We start from the raw sequence: 19,657 nt of genomic DNA on the forward strand, positions 1-19,657 counted from the left end.
ACCGTGTGAAGTACCCAACACTGAATGGCTGAGGAATCAAGCCTGAGCAAGAGTTCAGCAAGCTTTTATTAGGTTATTGGAACAGCAACGAGATCACAACGTGATCTGCCCAGCTCTGCTTTGTTAGCTTCTCTAGACAACCCATACATGCACCTGACACTGTGGGGCACAAGGTACTTTAAGGATGCTGTAGCTGTAACCCTGATCCTAGCTGCCACTGATCACCACACTGATGTGTACCACACTAGATCCACCTGCTTCCAGAGTTGCACGTGCATGAGACTAGTCAGGCTACAGATCTTGTAAACCAGAAGAGTGACGCTTCACAAACGAGTAGACTGTGCAGTTCAACTTTTTTATTTAATAAAATCAAGAATATGCACAGCACATGCAGTGCTAGCATCTAAACTAATACAATAAGCAATTCTAAACCTACAGTGACTTGAAACTCAATTTTCACATTCAGCAAGTTTAAATCCATTCTTGCATATTGTTTTGAATCCTTGTATCTGAACTGAAAATATTGCTGGCTGATAAAACTTGCTAAAATGCACAAGTCACTGATTATGCCAATACAACAAAGATAACCACATGTTTTGAGGATTGCAATGTGCCAGACATTCACTGAAAAAAAAAAAAATAACACACAACTAAACAAAACTCACGCAACAAACATCTGAGAATCTGGACACTTCACATCAGTGTTTCGAAGTGTTTCATTAATATCTTAAGACAAGTGTATCAAAACCTTGGCATGTTCAATTTTAAGTTGCCAATTTTTTGTTTTACCTATCAGAAAGTTATGGCTACACTGCCAATGCCGGGTCTGCTTAATTTGACTTAAGAGTTTAATATGACTTAAACATTAAAAGCTCACACTACCCCGAAATATATAATTTCACGCATACGGTGACATTCAACATTCAAGTGCCAGTGTTTTTGTACTGTCTTTTGGTCAAGTTTCTTTAAACTTTCAAAGAATCACTTTTAGGCTTACAAAAATAAATATTTGTCAAAAATGTTCAATAAATATTACACAAAACTAGCAGCAAAAAGTATCTAGAAATCTGTCGTGTGCAAATAGTTTTCTTCCCAGCTATCATTCCCATGGTCCCAAATAAGTTTTAGAATCTATTTCCTTCTCCTTAAACAAGCTGCGTTCAATCTCCAAGAGACAAAATAAGATTGGAAGTTAAGGACACGCACACAAGACATATATAAAATTCTCTGAATGTGCAATAAAAGAAGTATTTTGTAAAAAGTTATGGGCAAAATGTACAAGGGCCTAAACCTAGACTTGAAATAGCACCATAACAAATGACCTCAATACTGTCAAGTGCACCTACTTAATAAAAGTTTTAGAACAAGGCACAATACACTTGAAAAAATCTATTGCACTTTAGGAGATTTTTGCCATTTTCCTGTGCCACTGTAGATTAGTTGTTAACGGTTCCGGCCACAAAGTCAGCACAGAAATCCCAAGTGGCAGAGGCGTTTTTCTGGTGGACAATACTTATCTTTGGCCAGATTTAGCATAAACAGACTATAAATACAATGGAAACCTATGCAACTAAAACTGACTAAAACTGCACTTTAATAGCAGAATTGAAACCTTGTGCAGTTTATGTACATTTCCAACCTCTGTGATCTCAGGTTTGTTTGTTACTCTTCTGGAGCCATTTTACAAAGTCTACAGTAAGCCAGTTTAACATCTCCACGCAGCTTGAACAGAGTAATGTGAATCTGCATTAAAATAAAGCCTGCTGCATAATTCTTCCTGTTCATACCCTCTTGACCAAAAAACATCAACACTAGCATGCGTTATTAGACCAAAAATTCAGTCAGGCCCTTACGGAGGACCAATCACTGCCATGGTCAGCCATTCTACCATTTCAATTTCATATGGCAGGCATTTTAAAAAGTCTAAATAGATGAATTCTCCTAAAAACTATTTCAAGTTATCAGACCTTTAAACGTTCCCTGTAATGTTCTGCCCACATTTGGCTAGCTCACATTAATGATCTGCCTAAATATTGAAAAAGGAATTGCTGTATTTGCTTGCATTAACTTCAAAAACAGTGCTTTTAATGTATGCATGTATCCATACATCATCTCATCATGACTGGAATGGCTTATTAAAGGCTATCAGGTTCTAAGTACCTATCCAGGATAGAGTGAGCAAATCAGAACTTTAACTTAGTACAGTTTTGCCACATTAGAAACTAATTGCATTGATATGCTTCAAGATGTTTTTATTTTTCAAATCTGCAGATACCAAAAGCCCTAATGCAGGCTACCGCATAAGTTTTTCTTTGTAGTATTATGGATGAATCAGTGATTCCTGTTTAAGTTGTATCACACCTGTGTGCCAAGGTTTGATTTTAGCCCAAGTTCAGTAATTTTTATTTTGTCAAAACAATTGATATCTTGAGCATTACTGAGCCAACAGGACATCAAAATAAAAGTTGTCTAAAGTTAAAGGCACAGTACATTAACAAACAAATGATCCTCAGTCACAAATCAAAATGCAGTTTCTGGGTGGGGATGGGTGGGAGGGGAGTTAATCCTGACTACAGCAATAGAGTCTTCAAAACCACCTTCAAGATAGGGCCTACTTGTTCCTTTGTTTCCATCTTGTGACCTTGAGCTCCCTTAAAAAAAATTTCAGTGGAGAATCACAGCTGGTAATGTACTGCGAGTTCTTGAAGCTACACAAGGTATAGTCTGGCTAAGTTACATGTGGTTTCCATATTAGCTTGTTTGGTAGGATATCTGCTGCAAGCAGATTCAGTTGCCCCACCAGTCAACCCCCTGGGAGTTGTAGTTTCCTCCATATCCATCACTGTTGTAGAAGCCTCCATAACCACCTATGAAAGGCAAGAGAAAGTGATGCTTAATTAACCTGTTAAAGACTTGTGCCTTCCCAAGAAGTAAACAGCCTAGGGCACAGACAAGATGTCTACTGTGTATTAATGAAAACCCACCCAGAAGTACTGTCAAATGCACAACATTCAATTGAAGTGCTGGAAAGATAGGTAGCATCAAATTAAGCAAAGGCAGGTAACTTGCTCTAGTCTAGACCCAAGGACAATGCTGAGACTTTGCAAAAAAAAAAACAAGCACCAGCTGGCCTCGTATTTAAACATTATCTCCTTAAGTCTTACTACAGCAAGCATTGTGGATATGACTTTCAATTTGCCAGCACTCCCTACCCAATTTCTCTTACCTCCAAATCCTCTGCTGCCACTTCCTCCACTGCGGCTGCTGGTTGATCGACTGCTACTAAAGCTACTACTACCAGAACCACTACTTGTTCGATAGTCTCTGGCACCAAATCCTCCACTGAACCTACTGCTGTATAAAAGAAAGAAAACAAAGATATAAGTCAAGTCAATGGTATTTTAAGCACTGCAGACATTGAGATTTAAGTACGGAATTTCTTCAGCTCTGGTTACCTGCTGCAGCTGGCCAATACTAGTATGTGTGTTACGTTCAGCAAGCTTTTATAAAGCATCCCAATGCTATCTGAAAAGGGCATTCCAGATGGCAAAGGAAAATTACTTATGCAGGGTCATACTGAACTTGTCATGTTGCACTAACTACTTTCTCAGGTCCTGGGAAGACTTGCTTCAGTGCAAGTGCTCCAAATCTTTTCCAAACCTATCTTGGTATGCACATGATGCATTTATGACCACCTTCCATACTGTAGAAAAGGACAACCATTTTCCAAACATACTTCTGAAGAAAAAAAAAACAAAACAAAACACACACCCAAACCAGCTGTAATTCATGTGGTTGTGACACATTAACTACATTAAGAGAAAGGGTTGTTTCCCCTCCTAACCTATTAAGCCATTGAACATGGCTTTCTATTAGCAGCTTATAAAGCATTATTAGGTTTCCTCAAAAAGACTATTTTACAAGTGGCCTCACACCTGCAGTCCGACCCTCATGCCTTACCCGTTTTGTGTCAGGAGATATACATTACTTCCTCCTGAACATCAAAATAGCTGCTGCTGAAGGCCTATTTCTAGCACACACAGATCTGCATTACTAGTAAGTACTTTCAGAGTTCTGAAGCCATTTTTGCCGACATCATTCTACCTCAGCTGTATCTAGTTGTCTGCTTAAGGGGAGAACATCTTGCAGATTAACTGCCTGGTAAGATAGAGCGAAACCATTCATATCAAGCTGTCACTTCCTGATGCACGTAACTCACAGTTTAGGCTCCACTGGTTTGTCTTCCCTTTACTAGACTGAAAGCAAGTCACAGAACTTAGAACTGCCTCTCACAATGGATTCAGTATACCTTTAGCCAAAGTCGCTATCATTACCTCTTAGATCGTCCACGGCTGCCACCTCCTTTGTGATGCTGTTCATAAGCCATGTTTTCCAGCCAAGATGGTACTTCTTGCTTAGCCTCAACAAGAAGATCAAGCAAGTCCTTGGTGATGTTTATGTTCCTCTCATTGAAGAATGAGGTGGCAAGACCTGAAGTAAATACTCAGTTTTAGCCCCACACAAACACACTACAGCACTTAAACCCATTCCACTCTCCACTTGCAGCTGTGACTACAATCAGATTCCTTACTGCCAAGCTTGAGAACACTAGAATTACCCAAAGAGAAAGCCATTTAAGACCATTATTCCACCACAGCTAGTCACGAAACCCTTGGCTAAGCACAGGAGTCTTACAAACACAAAAAATACCAAGCTTACATGTTGTATCAGAGCTTATTAATAGCAACAAAAACACTAGCTAAAGGAACAAGTCACTTTCCACACTGGCTGGACAGCATGGACATCCTGGTCACAGGAGCACATGGGCTTCTCTCAAATACCTACTTGAAATCTTCTGCTTAGACAATGTAGTACAACTACCAACTTGGGTATAAAGTACTGTCTATGAAAATTCTTTAACATACTTACCAAGGTTTCCTACACGGCCTGTACGACCAATACGATGTACATACTCTTCAATGTCGCTTGGCAAGTCAAAGTTTATGACATGCTTTACATTTGAGATATCCAGTCCTCTTGCTGCTACCTAGTGGTTACAGGATTACATCAAATCTTAGTAAAATTCCACAGGCCAAGTAAATATGCTTACTGGCTCAAGCTTCATTGATTTTACTTACTGCCGTGGCAACAAGAATTGGGCTTTTGCCCGAACGGAACTGATGCAGTGCTTCCTCTCTGTCTCTCTGAGAACGATCTCCATGTATACTTGTACAGGCATATCCTTCATGGTACAAGAAGTCCTCAAGAGCATCTGCACCCTTTTTAGTTTCCACAAACACCAGAGTCAAGGAATCCTTGCCTAACAATAATTGAAGCATGGGTTAGCAGAAGAGCTGTGCAAATAACTCCAGCATGTGGTAAGAGGCAGTTTCAGTTCTCCACTCTTGTTTATTCCAAACTGAAGATACTAGAGCCCCCTCCCCCCATTCCATATTACAAGAGCTTATCCACTTAAAACCGTCATCTAGCCAGTGCAATATATTCACTGCATTTGAAGGAAATACCCTTTTTATTTACCTACTCAACAGAAGTTATTACTTGAGTCATTATATTTGCCTCATCAGAACTTTGCTATATTTGCTTATCTGAGAGTGGTCTTTACCTGTGGCATTTAGCAGGTCAAGCAGAAACGATCGTTTGTCTGACTCTTCCACCCATACTACTTTCTGTGTGATATTCTCAGATGTAGAACCTACTCTGCCAACAGCCAGAAAGATATATTCATCAAGGAAGTCACGAGCAAGCATCTGAAAAAGGGAAGATGACATAAAAAAAAAATCCAATCAGCATTTTTTTTTGTGCATTCCAGGGCTGTAAGTCTGGCCCTGCGAGCTCTTAAAACTTTAGAGCTTTGTCAAGTACCTGGATTTCCTTGGGGAAAGTAGCACTGAACATCATGGTATGACGAACCCCCTTTGGTGGCATAGTATCTTGTTCAACAATTCGACGAATTTGAGGTTCAAACCCCATATCAAGCATTCTGTCAGCTTCATCAAGCACTAGGTACCTAAATAGTAATTAAAAAAAAGTTATTTTTCAGAGCTTTTCCTTTAATCTGTAACACAGTACCGAAGTTCTCAACTAGGTGTTTACACAGTCCAAAAGCCAGAATCTGGGTCGTATTAAGTCCAGATCTCACTTTAGAAGGTACAGTTTCTAGCTGTCAAGATACTTGCATGTGGCCAAGAACACTTCACTTACTTGCAGAAATCCAGTCCAATCTTTCCCCTCTCCATCATATCAACCAGTCGTCCTGGAGTTGCTACAAGCAAGTGACATCCACGTTCTAAGTCACGTATCTGTTGACCAATGTCTGCACCACCATATACAACGCAGGGACGAACTCTGGAACGGTATGCAAACTACAAAGCAAAGTATATTAGCTCTAAGGAAAACTATACTTAGGCATTTTTACAAGGATGACCTCCTAGATATATACCTTTCTGGCTTCCTCGTAGATCTGCACAGCCAGTTCTCTAGTGGGAGCCAAGACCAGCGAGATCGGGTATTGCTTGCGGCGCCCATACCTCCCATTCTCCTGAAGAGTAAGAAGAAATACTTTTAATTCCCCAAATGCAAGAGGAAATTAGTACAGCTGTTACAGGCAATACTGAAGATGGGTCACCAAGTTTGTCTTAACAAGAAGGAAAAAGCATGATTGAGAGCCAACTTGTTTTAAGCACTGCATCTCAAGACTGCCCTACTACAGTACCTAAGACTCAGCTGTTGGTTAACATGTTAACAGCCACAAACCCACACAACTCTCAGGTCTACAAACTGCACTGTTATCTTTAACTTAAGCAGCTGAGAAACAGCTGTATAAAACCTGTTATTCCTATCCTGAAGTCACTACAACAACATAGACCTGTGACCTCATAGGTTTTCTGGAGAAAGGGAAGCACCTTTAAAGCTCAGGCAACAACAAAAACACTCAAACAATTAGTTACAGATATCAACTCTTTAGAAAGGAAAAAGGTTTCACAGTCTATTTTTTCAAGGGGAATGGCTAGTCTTTCAGAAGGCAAGAAGCTTACCTATCCTACCCAAAATAATGATGACATTTAAGACCATCTACTGTGTTGAGTAGCAGATATCAACATACAGCAAAAATACACATTGGTCATAGCTTTTCTAAGACTGAGGTTTAGATACTTGCCTTCATAGCTCTCAAGGCATCACCAGGGCCATCTGCATAGATCTGGCTCAGTATTGGCAGAAGAAATGCAGCTGTTTTCCCAGACCCTATTAGGACACAATTCAGTATTAACAGTCATTTTCAAAGCTACTGTATTATCAGCTACAGCACTAATTTTGTACCACCAGCATATACCCAGTAACATCTGCATCAGTATATGGGTACTGCCTATGCCAATTGAATGCATTCCTTTGCCAGTGGAGTTTCTCTACAAAAGACTTGTCACTTTGGACCGCAAAACCACAAGGTGAATGTGAGTTAAGCCATGAACATTTCTCAAGGACGAACACAGTAAATGCAGTCAAGCCGCATCTGAAGCGGTCCGAAGAATAAAGCCAGCTAGTTTCCATGACTGCAGGTATTTCAGTATACTCTTTAAGAAAGCACTGCTACTTACAGACCTCTTACCTGCAGCTTGAGGAATACAAGACCCTATTCCAACTAAAAACTGAGCAGAAGAGTTATTAACTTACCTGTCTGAGCGCAGGCCATCAAGTCTCTCTTTTCTTTAATAATAGGTATTGCATGTTTCTGGACTGGGGTAGGACGGGTGTAGCGTGTGAGCTCAATGTTTCCCATAATAATTTCTCCCATGTCAACATCACTGAACTGAAAGATATTTAAAATCAGTAGGATGAGGATCCTTCCCTTTAGCCACCATGGCACAACATTCAGTCTAGGAAGTCATCTGTAAAGTAGCTTTAGATTCATCTCTTACTATAGAGCTTGCCTATTAAGTTTACAGATACTCAAGAACAAGTTACCAAGACTCTGGTAGCTACTCAGTCCAATCACAAGTGATCCTTGAAAAGCATGAAGTACAGACTACACCACCTCCTCCAAGCACTTTTACTTCACATGCTTACTGTTTAAAGACAAGTCAACTACAAGTGAGCTGTGTGTGTTAACTGAACATTCTTATATAACTGCTCTTGTGTCTTAATGCATTAGATACAACCCTCCTCTGAAAAACAGCTTAGCTGTAGGAAAGCAAGACAACATCTCCTTTCCTCCCTCAAGACAGCATAACATCAAATGATGGTCGGTATCAAATACATCAGCAAACCAGATCTATAAAAAACACCAAAAAAAAAAAAACAAAAAATAACCCAACTTACACTTTCAATATGTGGAGGACAGTTGCTGCCTGTTGCTTCAACAGGAATATCATCGTATTTTTCAAAGTTAATGCCAGTATTGCTTCCTGAGAATAACTCCCTGCAAGCAGGAGAGAAAGTATTTTACTTACTAGACATATCAACTGACTCTGTCATATGAATTTACACTGTGTACATTACTTACTGTTCCAGGCGCTCACTTGGGGGAAGAGGCTTTGACCAGTCATCTTCATCTGATTTGTCAGACCAGCGGCTATTCCCACCACGGTCAAATCTGCCAAAGCCGCTCCTGTCATAGTCACCACCTCTTCCACGCTCTTCATATCTAAACACAGCAAGAGTGTCAGGCCACCATTCCTGGGCAACAGGGTTTTTTGACATACAGAATTAAAGTTATAATAGCCTAGTAGAGTATGCTCTGTGTGTCACATATACAACTGTAGAACAATTTGAAGTCATCTGATTATCTGTACTTATTTCCCCACCCATGAACTGAAAGGAGTTTAGTTCCAACCGTCAGACTAGGTCACACATTCTGTCTTAGACAATCAAGTCTGTCAGGATTTCACAGCTTAGGTTATCTTACACTGAACGAGTCTTTTATCACAATTTTTATTTAGTCAAGTGTAACAAGTGTAAAGTATCAGTTATCTGCCAGCAGAGTTGCAACTCAGGTTGCACAGTCTTCACCATTTTTTGTAGGAAGCTCCACTTAAAACATCTTAGGAGACACTTATCTGGTACCCCGTCCCTTTCTCCAACCCTCATTTTACTAAAGTTCTGCACATCCAGATAAAACCCTTGAGTGCTGCAATTCATTCCGTTATTCCCCCATCATGAATGTGACCAAAATACAGTAATTACCTGTCACATTATTATTTTATAAATGATCTCACCTGTACCACTGACTCAGAAAAAGAAGGTGGAAGAAGTCCTTACCTCAACTGTTAAGTTTTTGGATCTGGTAAGTCATGTTTGAGAAAACTGGATACAGGACTAGCGTCACCTTTACTAGTCGATAAAGGTCACTCTCACCACACTTGTGCATACAACGCATGATGTGTGTAAGACTGATCAAGTAAGGTAGAGAACCTGCAAGAGTCTCACCCAGTTTTATTAACTACACTTTTTAAACAAGGAAAAATGTTGAAATTAGGAAAAAAAACGTCTGTTTTCATTTATTTTATGTGTTCCAAACAATTCTTCATGACTTTTTCTGGAAGTAGCCATCCATCTAGCACTCTTTTGGTTAAATGTCAAGGTCAGCAAGTCACTACAGCTGCCAGTGAGTGGCTGGTGGTAGACTACAGGACACATTTTTCAACATACGCAATTTTCCCATCCTGGAACTCATGTAGCTTTAAAAGCAAGAATCTCTCATATTCTGCTCCCCTCCCAGGTTCCTCCTACTTTATCCTGTCATTCACACCTAGAACTCTATCATCAAGATTACAGATGCAATACTAGAACCGAGAAAGACTTTGTATGCACCACCTAGACAAATAAGTACTTGCCTTCCTCCTCTTGATCCATTTCCACGGTCGAAGAAGCTTGATTTTGCTCCACGGTCAGACCGTGCACCAAAGCTGCTGTATGCATCCTTGTCTCTGCTAGAACTCCAGCCACCACTGTCAAAACCTGGCAGAAAAGTGTATTTTAGCTATACATTACATGGTCTACTTATGAATCCTAGTTTAGTTCCAAGGACTAATTAACTTCACACAGAGGGATTTCTGACAGAACATCAGGAATACCATAATGACTTCATTAATGCAGGAGGAAGTTGTTTGTAGCTGGTTTAGAAAAGTATCTAAACCCAGATTTTGGGATGCGTAACTTTCAAACCATACTAAAATTACTGGGGTACATCATCATGTCAAGAGACCTAACAACAGTTGTAATGACAGAAACCTTCAGGAAGATACAGCTGTAGCTTCTCATTAGCAAAAGAAAAAAAAAAGGGGGGGGGGAGGGTTGATGCAGTATTAAATGAACATCTACAAAGTCTGAGAAGTTTCAGAAAGGAGTCAAAAGTTGTTGGAACAAGTCCAAAGGAGGGCCATGACGATGATCAGGGGATTGGAGCACCTCCTGTATGAAGACGGGCTGAGAAAGTTGGGGCTGTTCAGCCTGGAGAACAGAAGGCTGCGTGGGGACCTGATAGCAGCCTTCCAGTGTCTGAAGGGGGCCTATAAGGATGCTGGGGAGGGACTCTTCATTAGGGAATGTAGCGACAGGACAAGTGGTAACAGGTTCAAACTTAACAGGGGAAGTTTAAATTGGATATAAGAAGTTCTTTACTGTGAGGGTGGTGAGGCCCTGGAATGGGCTGCCCAAGGAAGTTGTGAATGCACCCTCCCTGACGGTGTTCAAGTCCAGGCTGAACAGAGCCTTGGGTGACATGGTTTAGTGTGAGGTATCCCTGCCCATGGCAGGGGGGTTAGAACTAGATGTTCTTAAGGCCCTTTCCAATCGTAACTATTCTATTATTCTAAAATTATATAGTCCAAGTAATATACAAAAGTAAGCATACTCGTCTACCTTGCAGTAGCTTCTGAAGCTGCTACCTTGCCACATTTTTCTTTAAGGCACCACAGAAACTTTGAGACCAAGTCTTTAACAAATACATGTATATACACACCCTGCTTGGCCTTTAGGGCCATTAATTCCCTTTGGCATTCCTATTTCAATTTTACTTGTGAATGGGCAGAGAACAGAGGTCCAAGCCATACAAGTCACTTCAAAGTAACCAGCTAGTAGAAGAAATCATGATGTAGAACACATGGCAAAATAAATCTGAAGCAAATTCACTGAGACAACCCATGACAGACCATAGGCTGACTTCTCTAAAGCAAAGGATGATCACAAGACCATACAAGAATTATCAGGAAATTCTCTAAAAACATCAAGGTGAGAAAAAGGGGGGTTGGTTAAGTAGAAGCCTGCATATATTGAATCCAGCATGCATTTCTCACCAAAGGGATAAATCTGGAGTTCAGTAAGGTAATGAACTTCCAAAGCAATTTTTTAGCTCTTGCACCCATGAAGAATGGCAGAATTGTCAATGCTTACCCTCAATCAGCATTTTAATTTGAATTTTGTAACGTTCTCAAGTTCTAACACCTACTCCCTGACCTACTATAGATCAGATGAGACTTTAAATATCCAAGAGCATCTTCCAGCAAGTTTAAGAAGAAAATATCATGACAAGACTTAGTGTTATGAAGTCAAGCTCATGGAAGCAAGACATTTTAGACCAGACAGGCCTGCATTCTAAGCTCCATATAAACAGAACTGACGTTAAGTATCCTAAAGACATTTTTATGCATACTCTTACTTCCTGCAGTTATGTGCTCTCTTGTTCCCAGGTACAAAGCAGATCTGTATTACAAGAGGGACAGATCTGCAGGTGTACGGAAAGAACACGCTGAAGCGAGCAATGTAGGAGTTTAAAACAGAAGTACTTTACATCCCTTAGTGTCCTTCCCCTGTCAATACCTATTGACAGATGCTCAGTTCTTCATGAACACAGGGAAGAACTGATCTTGAAGTATCTCTCCACAGCCTTAAGTGATTTACTTGGCTGCAATTAAGCCAATTGTGCAACTTGAATGGTGGCCATGAATTACTATACCATCATCAGCTACAGAGGAAAAATGAGAATCACAAGCTAGAAACTATACATTATTTGTGTCTAGAGAACACCTAAGGGAACACCACACAGGACGAGTAATTTAGATTTTTAAATTAAGTTAGTTAACACTACCACAGAATTCCACAAGGTTGTATGGTATGTGAGCAAGACAATTCTACTAGATTACTGAAATATGGTTCCAAATAGACTGATTTTTACATCCATGAGCATATTATCAGGTTACTGCACTTGTAAGGCTGCATCAAAAATTTTCGTGCATGGTCAAATATCACTGTTACCCACGGTCTCCTGAATGTTACTCCCTATACCTTGGAAAAAAAAACCTGATGCAATCTTTACAAGCTGCTTATTGGAGTATTTAGCAATACAGAACAACTTCAACACAGCCAAAGAAGCAAACTGTTAATTTAGATGTAAACGACAGAAGCAACATCACTTTTATGATAGCACAACCATGTAACAGACACCGAACCACCCTATAAAATATCTCAGCTTTAGATCCCTATACTGATGATACCCACTTTCCTTCTCAGCAGGGGGCCTGGAGTTGCAGCTTTTCAATTTAGCTATCATGAAGCTTGTCACAGGGAGCCATGAGGAGCTTAGTGATATGATACTCAACCACATTTAAAGGAAGCTTTGAAATGTGATGTCCACCAAAGGAAGGTGGCAGCCTACGTTCTAACAAGTGAATAAACCACATGTCAAATTAGCTTCAAGACTTTTGTACCTTTTAGCAAGGTGAAGCTTGAACCTCACAAAAAAGCCAAATAACCACATGTACAATGCAGTGTCTGAACTATGGCCTTGCACGTAACAGTGACAATCCTATACATAATAGGTCATGATATGAACTCAAGGGTTAAGACCAAAGCATCCGTCTGTATCTAGGGACTGTAGCGACAGGACAAGGTGTAATGTGTTAAAACTTAAACAGGGGAAGTTTAGATTGGATATAAGGAAGAAGTTCTTTACCATAAGGGTGGTGAGGCACTGGATGGGTTGCCCAGGGAAGCTGTGGCTGCTCCATCCCTGGCGGTGTTCAAGGCCAGGTTGGACAGAGCCTTGGGTGACATGGTTTAGTGTGAGGTGTCCCTGCCCATGGCAGGGGGGGTGGAACTTAAGGTCCTTTCCAACCCTAACTATTCTATGATTCTATCTGGTATCCCCAAAAAATAAACTGGAATTTAGTACAAATTACTGTATAGGGAAAGGAAATATATGCATAGCAAGTGTTTACAAGCCAACTTTAAGTTGTTCCCTGCTTTTGAGAAACCTCCAAATTCCCCTCAGGCTTAGTTAGTTATTTCTGGAAAGACTGCCCACATATAAGGTTTATGTGACTGGGAACTTCAAGAGAACTGAACTGCAGAACAACCTCTCTACCTTCCCCGAAATACTCGGCTCTGGTAACAGGCTGTTCATCATTTGGTGCTTCAGGCCATGCTTCTTTTAGGTTAAAAAACACCCCCTCTTCCCCTCCCACCCAAACCAACACAAACACACATACACACTACACTAGCTTGGACACATGCAAAGGCAAGACTTAAAAAAAAAAAAAAAACACAAACAACAAAAAACAAACAAACAAAAAAAAAAAGCACGAAAACCAGAAACACAAAAAACCTGGTGTTTCCTCAAATGGCATAAAATTACAATGAAATGCTTTTCATCTTGTCAAATTTAAAGTTACATAGCTCCCCAAGTACTATCAGCATTTATTTCAAGTCTCCTCCCACCCGCTCCTAATGAAGTCCTCTTGCAGTACTGAAAAGACAATCTGTGGAAGTCTACTGCTTTAGAAATAGATGAGATCAAAGTCCCTCCCATGCTATGAGACTTGCAACTCCTTAAGCTCCTGCATAGCAGCAAGTATTTGAGCTCCTTTGCAGTATTTCAATAGATGTCAGAGGAAATGTATCTTTAGTATCTATGCAAGTCATTAGACAATAATGCATGCTGCAGCATCTGCAATCTTCACATCTTACTTCACCAAAGCACTCCACAAAACTTTTCTTCTTTATTCTCTTCCATTTAGAAAATAAAATGCAAGGCCATTTCTGAGAACCCCCATGTAAATATGACCAACACAGGTCGTATGTTTCATGTCTTCTTTACCAGCATCCTGCATTTCCTTCTGAAAAAAAAAGGCTCATGGACTTCCATAAAAGCTGCAAGAAGCTAAACAAAGATGGCCTCTCTTAACTGGTTTCTCATGCTCCCCAGTTAAGAGCCATTTCTGTAAATATCCATTTATAAAGTAAAAAACTGTGCTATTTGTTTATAGTAAGCAACCAATTACTACAAGTTACACATCAGTCAGCAACAGAAACTGGTACTCCTTAAATCCATTAAAATTCTTAGGATTTCAGAGCTAGTCAAGCTAAGACAGGAGACTCCATCTTGCTTTAGTCAGTTGATTGCTTAATGAGATATGGAAGGTATTTTGCCAGTCACATACTGAACTTAAGCAAGTATAACTTGGTGAAGGAACTAAGAATGGCACACTAAAAGAAGATTAAGTTGCAGTGTTTTGCAGAGAACAGTCAACGAGTCTGTACAACCACTTATAACAGCATTATCAAAGCCTTTAACTGTCTTCCTAGAGATTCAGGAGGCCAAGGATGCAAGTGATGCCCTGTATTTCTTATACATACCCTGTTTTGAAGCTTCCCTGTTCCGCAAGTGAGGAGGAATGTATCGGCCTTCTAAAGGACAAAAGAAAAGTAACATTACAAGATTGCAGCATTACCAATTTGAGATACTAGTCCTTCAGCAAAAGCCTTTGTTAAGAACATTAAAAAAACAACAAAAAAAATAATCAACCACCACAACTGTCTGCCTCACAGGCTTTAAGGCCTTTTACAGCATCTTTAAGCAAGACTCCTTTAATACAGCAAGGCTGACCAATGCAGTGAAGATTTAAGTTCCTGCATAGTTATGCGGTGTGGTTTGGTTTTTGTTTGTTAGGGCCTTTTTTTTTTTGGTTGTTTTTTAAAGACACAAATATCTTTGCTATTTATTTGACCAAGTCATACAACCCCTTTATGGCTGTTACAAGTGTTCATGACAAAAGCCTGTCTTCCTAGAACTCATTAAGGGATAAGCTAGTGCCAGATATTAGAGTAGCTTACAATTTTCACTGTGTCATTCAAGTACTGGCACTCACAAGTATGAATGCTACCAGTATTTTTCCTTCCCCTTGAATTCAACCATCCCGTTCAGTTCAGCTCAGATCAAACCAGAAGCCACACGTAATTGCTTCTGAACAGCATTCTTCATTTACAATCCAGAAGCATCTGTCTGCTAAGCAACATCAATCAGAATGTACCAGGCACAAGCTGAATGTAAATTCCAGGAAGATTCACGTCTTCCTAATGCACAGACTTAAGCCCTGAATTTCAGAGACTGCAGTTTCTACTCCACTAAGATTAGTAGAGTTTTACCAGTATTCCAACTCTAGCTGGATATTTTGAGAAAACAGATTATCTTAACAGTAGTATGAGCAGTAGCCTCCATTGTTTGATTAGAAGCAAGAGAAAATCTTGGATAGTTAGAACAGCAAGAATTGTCTCAAGCCACTGAAGTACTTAAACATACACATGCCATACCACTGCTAAATTAAGTGCTCATACCCAAGTATAACGCATTTTCAAAGTGAGCATAACTGGCAACCTCTCCAGTTCTTCCCATCATCCTCTGCAACTCCTGGCTTCAGAAATTCATTTCACAGCTACAAAATCCTTGTTTTTTAAACTGTGTTTGTAAAATTGAGAACTTGCATGTACTTACTGCTTGAAGAGCTTCCTTCACTCTGAGAGTCTGAGGAATTCAAGTCTAGACCAGAAAACTAAAAGAAATAAAACATGTATCAACATGTTGTATTACAAATTTATGCTAAGATACAAAAAGCCTTTTTGTTTATCAAGAGCAAACAGTAGTCCATCAAGTCACTGCTGCAAAGAAATTTGTTTATAGTGCCAGTTACATCTCCTGTAAACAAGAACCAAAAAGTCAGCACTCAAGCCCATACCATTTAAGTGTCTTCATATCCACCACCACCAACCACCATGAACCACATGGGCAGCAGGCAAGACCAAGTAAGTTACCTTACACTCACCAAATCAAATACCACATACTTCTACGAACACTGTATGCAGACTAAGCAGACATTTAAAATATTATTTCAGTCCATTCAAGTGCATTCTGACTGAGATCAACTCCCCCCCCCCCCCCTTTCAGATCTACAGCCCAAATAATACAAATTCAGTCAGGCACTTCACTTGCAGTTAAAAGAAGTCCTCTGAGTGTCTGCATTAATACTACCAGAACATTACTGTCCTCATGTTTGACGCAGCTACGCTCCAAAAACATCACATGACTTTCTTCCTACAATTACTCTGGCAAGCACACTTTTTTTGCATTTGCTTTTTTAAAAGCTCATTTGCAGCCTTCAGACTCACAGTAAAGTCTACCAAAAGGTATTTCAGCTCAGGCACTACTGGCACATAACCCAAATGTTTTAAGTGAAACACAATATGGACTCTTTTCAGCAGAAGGCAGTGGGCAACTCAAAAAGCTTAAAGCACCAACTTATTACAGTTGTTTGCCTGCATGGCAAATTAGAAACTTATTTGGAAAAAAAAAAGACGTATTTAAATACATTTTATGCAATACCAATTGCACAAAAGTGCCTTCCAATATGACATGAATCAACCCAAAGCAAAGAATTCAAGGCACTCTCCTTTTAAGTGTACAATTGCGTGTGGTGCCATTTAGGACTCTCACACTCTGAAAAATCCTCTCATGGCAGGACTTGTATTACCCTCTGCAAAGTTACTACTTAAAATCTGATCTCCAGTTGATCCAAGCATCAACATGAGCTTAAAGACTGATTCTTATTTGAACAGTAAGCAACGACTCCCCACCAGGTGAAAGTGGCTCTCTAGGGGCAGTCAAGAGAAGCGATGCCTACACCTTCTCGCACTGGAGTCTCACCATCTCCACGGCGGGGAGCAACGCTTGCCAGAACCTGCTCCCGGAGATGGCGCAGCAGCAAAGCCCAGCGCGGCCGCCATCTCAGTGCGGCGGTGCAGCCGGCACTGCGGGCTGGGATTTTCGGCGCAGCAGGGAGCAGCCGCAGCCGCCCAGCTAATCCAGCACCCGTCACGTGCTATCGGGGGAGGGGGGAGAAAGGGGGAAGGGTGGAGGAAGGGGGGGGGGGAGGTAAGGACCGGGTCCCTGACCTACTTCGCCTAAGACTCCAGAGCAGCGGCCGCCCGACGCCGGCAAGACGCCGAGATCTAGCGCTGTCCTGCCCCGCCAGCTGCCCGCCCCGGGTCTCGCTACAACACGGAGGCCCTCTTCCCGGCCCCCCTGCTCCGGGAATTAGATAACCATCTATCCCCTCCACACTGGGCAGGGGCCTGCGCCTGACTCCGCCCGCAGAGGCGTGGGGGGGGGGGGGGGGGGACGGTGGAAGACGTAGCGATCCGGGTGAGGGAGGGAAAACAAGAAAATAAAAAGGCAAATAACACGACCGTGGGCCCGGGAGCCGCCCGGACACACGCGGGCCTCATCCAAGCGCAACTGCGTCACTGGGGCCCACGGGAACCGGAGGGAAGAGCGGGAAAAGCAGGCGGCCACCCGCCGCTGACGCAGCTGGAACAAAGGCGGCCGCCAGCGCCCCCTCCGCCACCCCCCTCCCCAGCACAAAGCGCCGGCCTCCCCCACCCCCCGCCTCGCCCCGTCACAGGCACAATGGCCGCCATTTATCGTCTCTTTCTCCCTGCCCCCTCCTCCTCCTCCTCCTTCCCCCGCCCCCCCCCCCCCCCCACCTCCCCGTTCGCGTGCGGGGCCGTTTCCCGCCGCCGCCGCCAGGGGTCCCGGCAGCCAACGTTACCATCGTCGCTCTCAGCCACACAAAAGCCGGGCCTGGAGCGTGGCGAGAAGGCCGCGGGGGGCAGGCGCAGACCCCGGCACGGCGATGGAGCGGGAGTCCGGTTGTTCCTGCGCCCCCCGCCCGTCACCCACCCCCCTCCCCGCCGCGGCCACGGGACGTCCCTGAAGAAGGAAACCCAACGCGGTGCGCGGACGCCGGGCAACGGAAACTGCGCAACAATCGAAAGCGCCACAGAACGGCCGCGCTGGGGGGCGGGGGCCACGGTGAGGTGGGAGAAGGTGGGGTTGCCGACAAAATATTCGAGGTGAGGAATGGGGGCCACCACGACGTAGCCGCCAGCTACCGAGGAGCGAAGCAAGCCCCACGCTACGAATCCGAACCCCCCCGCTGCCCCTGCCTCACGCACACGGGGCCTCCTCCGCGCCTCCCCTCCCGCCGCTACACTCCGGTTAACGGAGCGGCCTGCCGCCTCCCACCGGATTGCGGGCCCGTGCCTCACCTGCTGGTCTAGACTGAGGGCATTTTCCACAGCCACATGACTCATAACGAGAGATCGTCTCGGGGTGCCCCGCTCCGCCTCGAGAAATTCAGACTGGCAGGGCCGGGAACTCGCCGCTAACTGCTGCTCGTCCCCTCACGGATCGCTTTCCTGACTGAGCCCCCCCGCCTTGGCCCCGGCCTTTATATAGTCCCCGCCCCCCGCCTTGGCCCTGCCCGGCGCCGCGCTGACTTCAGCGCGCACGCGACCGCCCCTACCGGAGCGCTCCCTTCCCCCCCCCGCCACTTGCAATAGAGCTATCGCGAGAGAAACCGGCCCTGCAGCGGAACTATCGCGAGATCTGGGCTGATTCCTCCCTCCCCAAATCGCAGCTCAGCCTCCCGGTGAAGGGCGCTACGGAGATCTCGCGGTATCTTCGGGCCCCGCGCGGCACGCGCAGGGTCTCCCGAGCTTTTGCTGGCGCTACCGCGAGGTTTCCCAACACACACAAAACCGGAGAGCAGGAGGAGGAGGGGAAAGGGCCACGAAATCTCGCGAGATCAAGCCCCGCTGCCTCCTCCTTTTGTTCGGCATGCTCGCGAGAGCGCCGCCCGCGCGCGCCCGAGATGTCTCCAGAAGGATAGGAATTCTGGGTCACGTGAGCGGGCTCGGCCTGCTCCCGCCGCCATCTTGTGCGCTTCCTCCCCTCCTCCCTCCCGTTTCCCGCGCAGTGGCGTAGATCGTAATGGAGGCGCGGCGAGGCCGCGGCTCGGGGACCCAGCGGGACGAGGGAAGGAGGCAGGCGCTGTTAGCGGGCTGCTGTAGGGCCCGTCCGGCTGCAGGGTCTCCGAGGGTGGGAGCTGGGACTGCGGTCAGCCAGCTCCCCCACGGCGGGGGGAGGGGAGTGAGTTCACCCATGATTACACCCCTCTCCCCCCGGCGTCTCTTCACGGTGCCTTTGCAGGGCAGGAGCTCGGGTTCCTTCCCGTTAGAAGCCCCAGTGTGCATCCTGCCATTAGTTTCTGCCTGCCTTCTCATAGGTTCTGTCACATCACCCTTTTACAAGCAGCCCCTCTGACCCACTCTGGGCCATCGTAGCTCAGCTGCCCTCAAAGCAAGTGCAGACTCCTTACCTTGTGGCTCTGGCTATGTCTGCGGGGCTACAAAGCAGTCCATTTGAGTCTGCTGTACAGAGACATAGCACTGTAAGCCACTCACCCCAGCACTGGCAGTCAGCACTAATTATTAGAGACATTCATGCATCATCCTTTTTTTTCTTCCCCTACAA

General features: G+C 43.6%; 1 protein-coding gene across 2 annotated transcripts; it reads right to left on the minus strand.

Moving 5' to 3' along the window:
• Positions 1-341: 341 nt before the first annotated feature.
• Positions 342-18,556, minus strand: DDX3X (DEAD-box helicase 3 X-linked). Of its 2 annotated transcripts, none has more exons than XM_065677121.1 (17): positions 18,391-18,556; positions 15,782-15,839; positions 14,647-14,697; positions 9,849-9,972; positions 8,519-8,659; positions 8,335-8,434; positions 7,690-7,825; positions 7,178-7,263; positions 6,461-6,559; positions 6,223-6,383; positions 5,884-6,028; positions 5,624-5,768; positions 5,139-5,320; positions 4,930-5,047; positions 4,335-4,491; positions 3,227-3,351; positions 342-2,867 (listed from the first exon to the last, which is right to left on the minus strand). In XM_065677121.1, exons 1-17 carry the CDS (start codon positions 18,433-18,435, stop codon positions 2,788-2,790), a joined length of 1,953 nt encoding a protein of 650 aa, XP_065533193.1. In that variant the 5' UTR covers positions 18,436-18,556; the 3' UTR covers positions 342-2,787. The 2 variants fall into 2 exon arrangements, with proteins under 2 accessions (XP_065533193.1, XP_065533192.1); XM_065677120.1 differs by having other exon boundaries at positions 3,227-3,354.
• Positions 18,557-19,657: the final 1,101 nt, after the last annotated feature.

Source organism: Lathamus discolor, chromosome 4 (assembly GCF_037157495.1).
Source record: "Lathamus discolor isolate bLatDis1 chromosome 4, bLatDis1.hap1, whole genome shotgun sequence".
In the NCBI taxonomy this organism is placed as follows: domain Eukaryota; kingdom Metazoa; phylum Chordata; class Aves; order Psittaciformes; family Psittacidae; genus Lathamus; species Lathamus discolor.

Excerpts from the sequence above, each read along its gene's own strand:
- DDX3X (XM_065677120.1), bottom strand. The coding sequence starts at position 18,435 with ATGAGTCATGTGGCTGTGGAAAATGCCCTCAGTCTAGACCAGCAG. Across the intron at positions 8,435-8,518 it reads CCAAGTGAGCGCCTGGAACA|GGAGTTATTCTCAGGAAGCA; the intron begins GTAAGTAATGTA and ends TCCTGCTTGCAG. Across the intron at positions 2,868-3,226 it reads TGGCAGCAGAGGATTTGGAG|GTGGTTATGGAGGCTTCTAC; the intron begins GTAAGAGAAATT and ends TGCCTTTCATAG.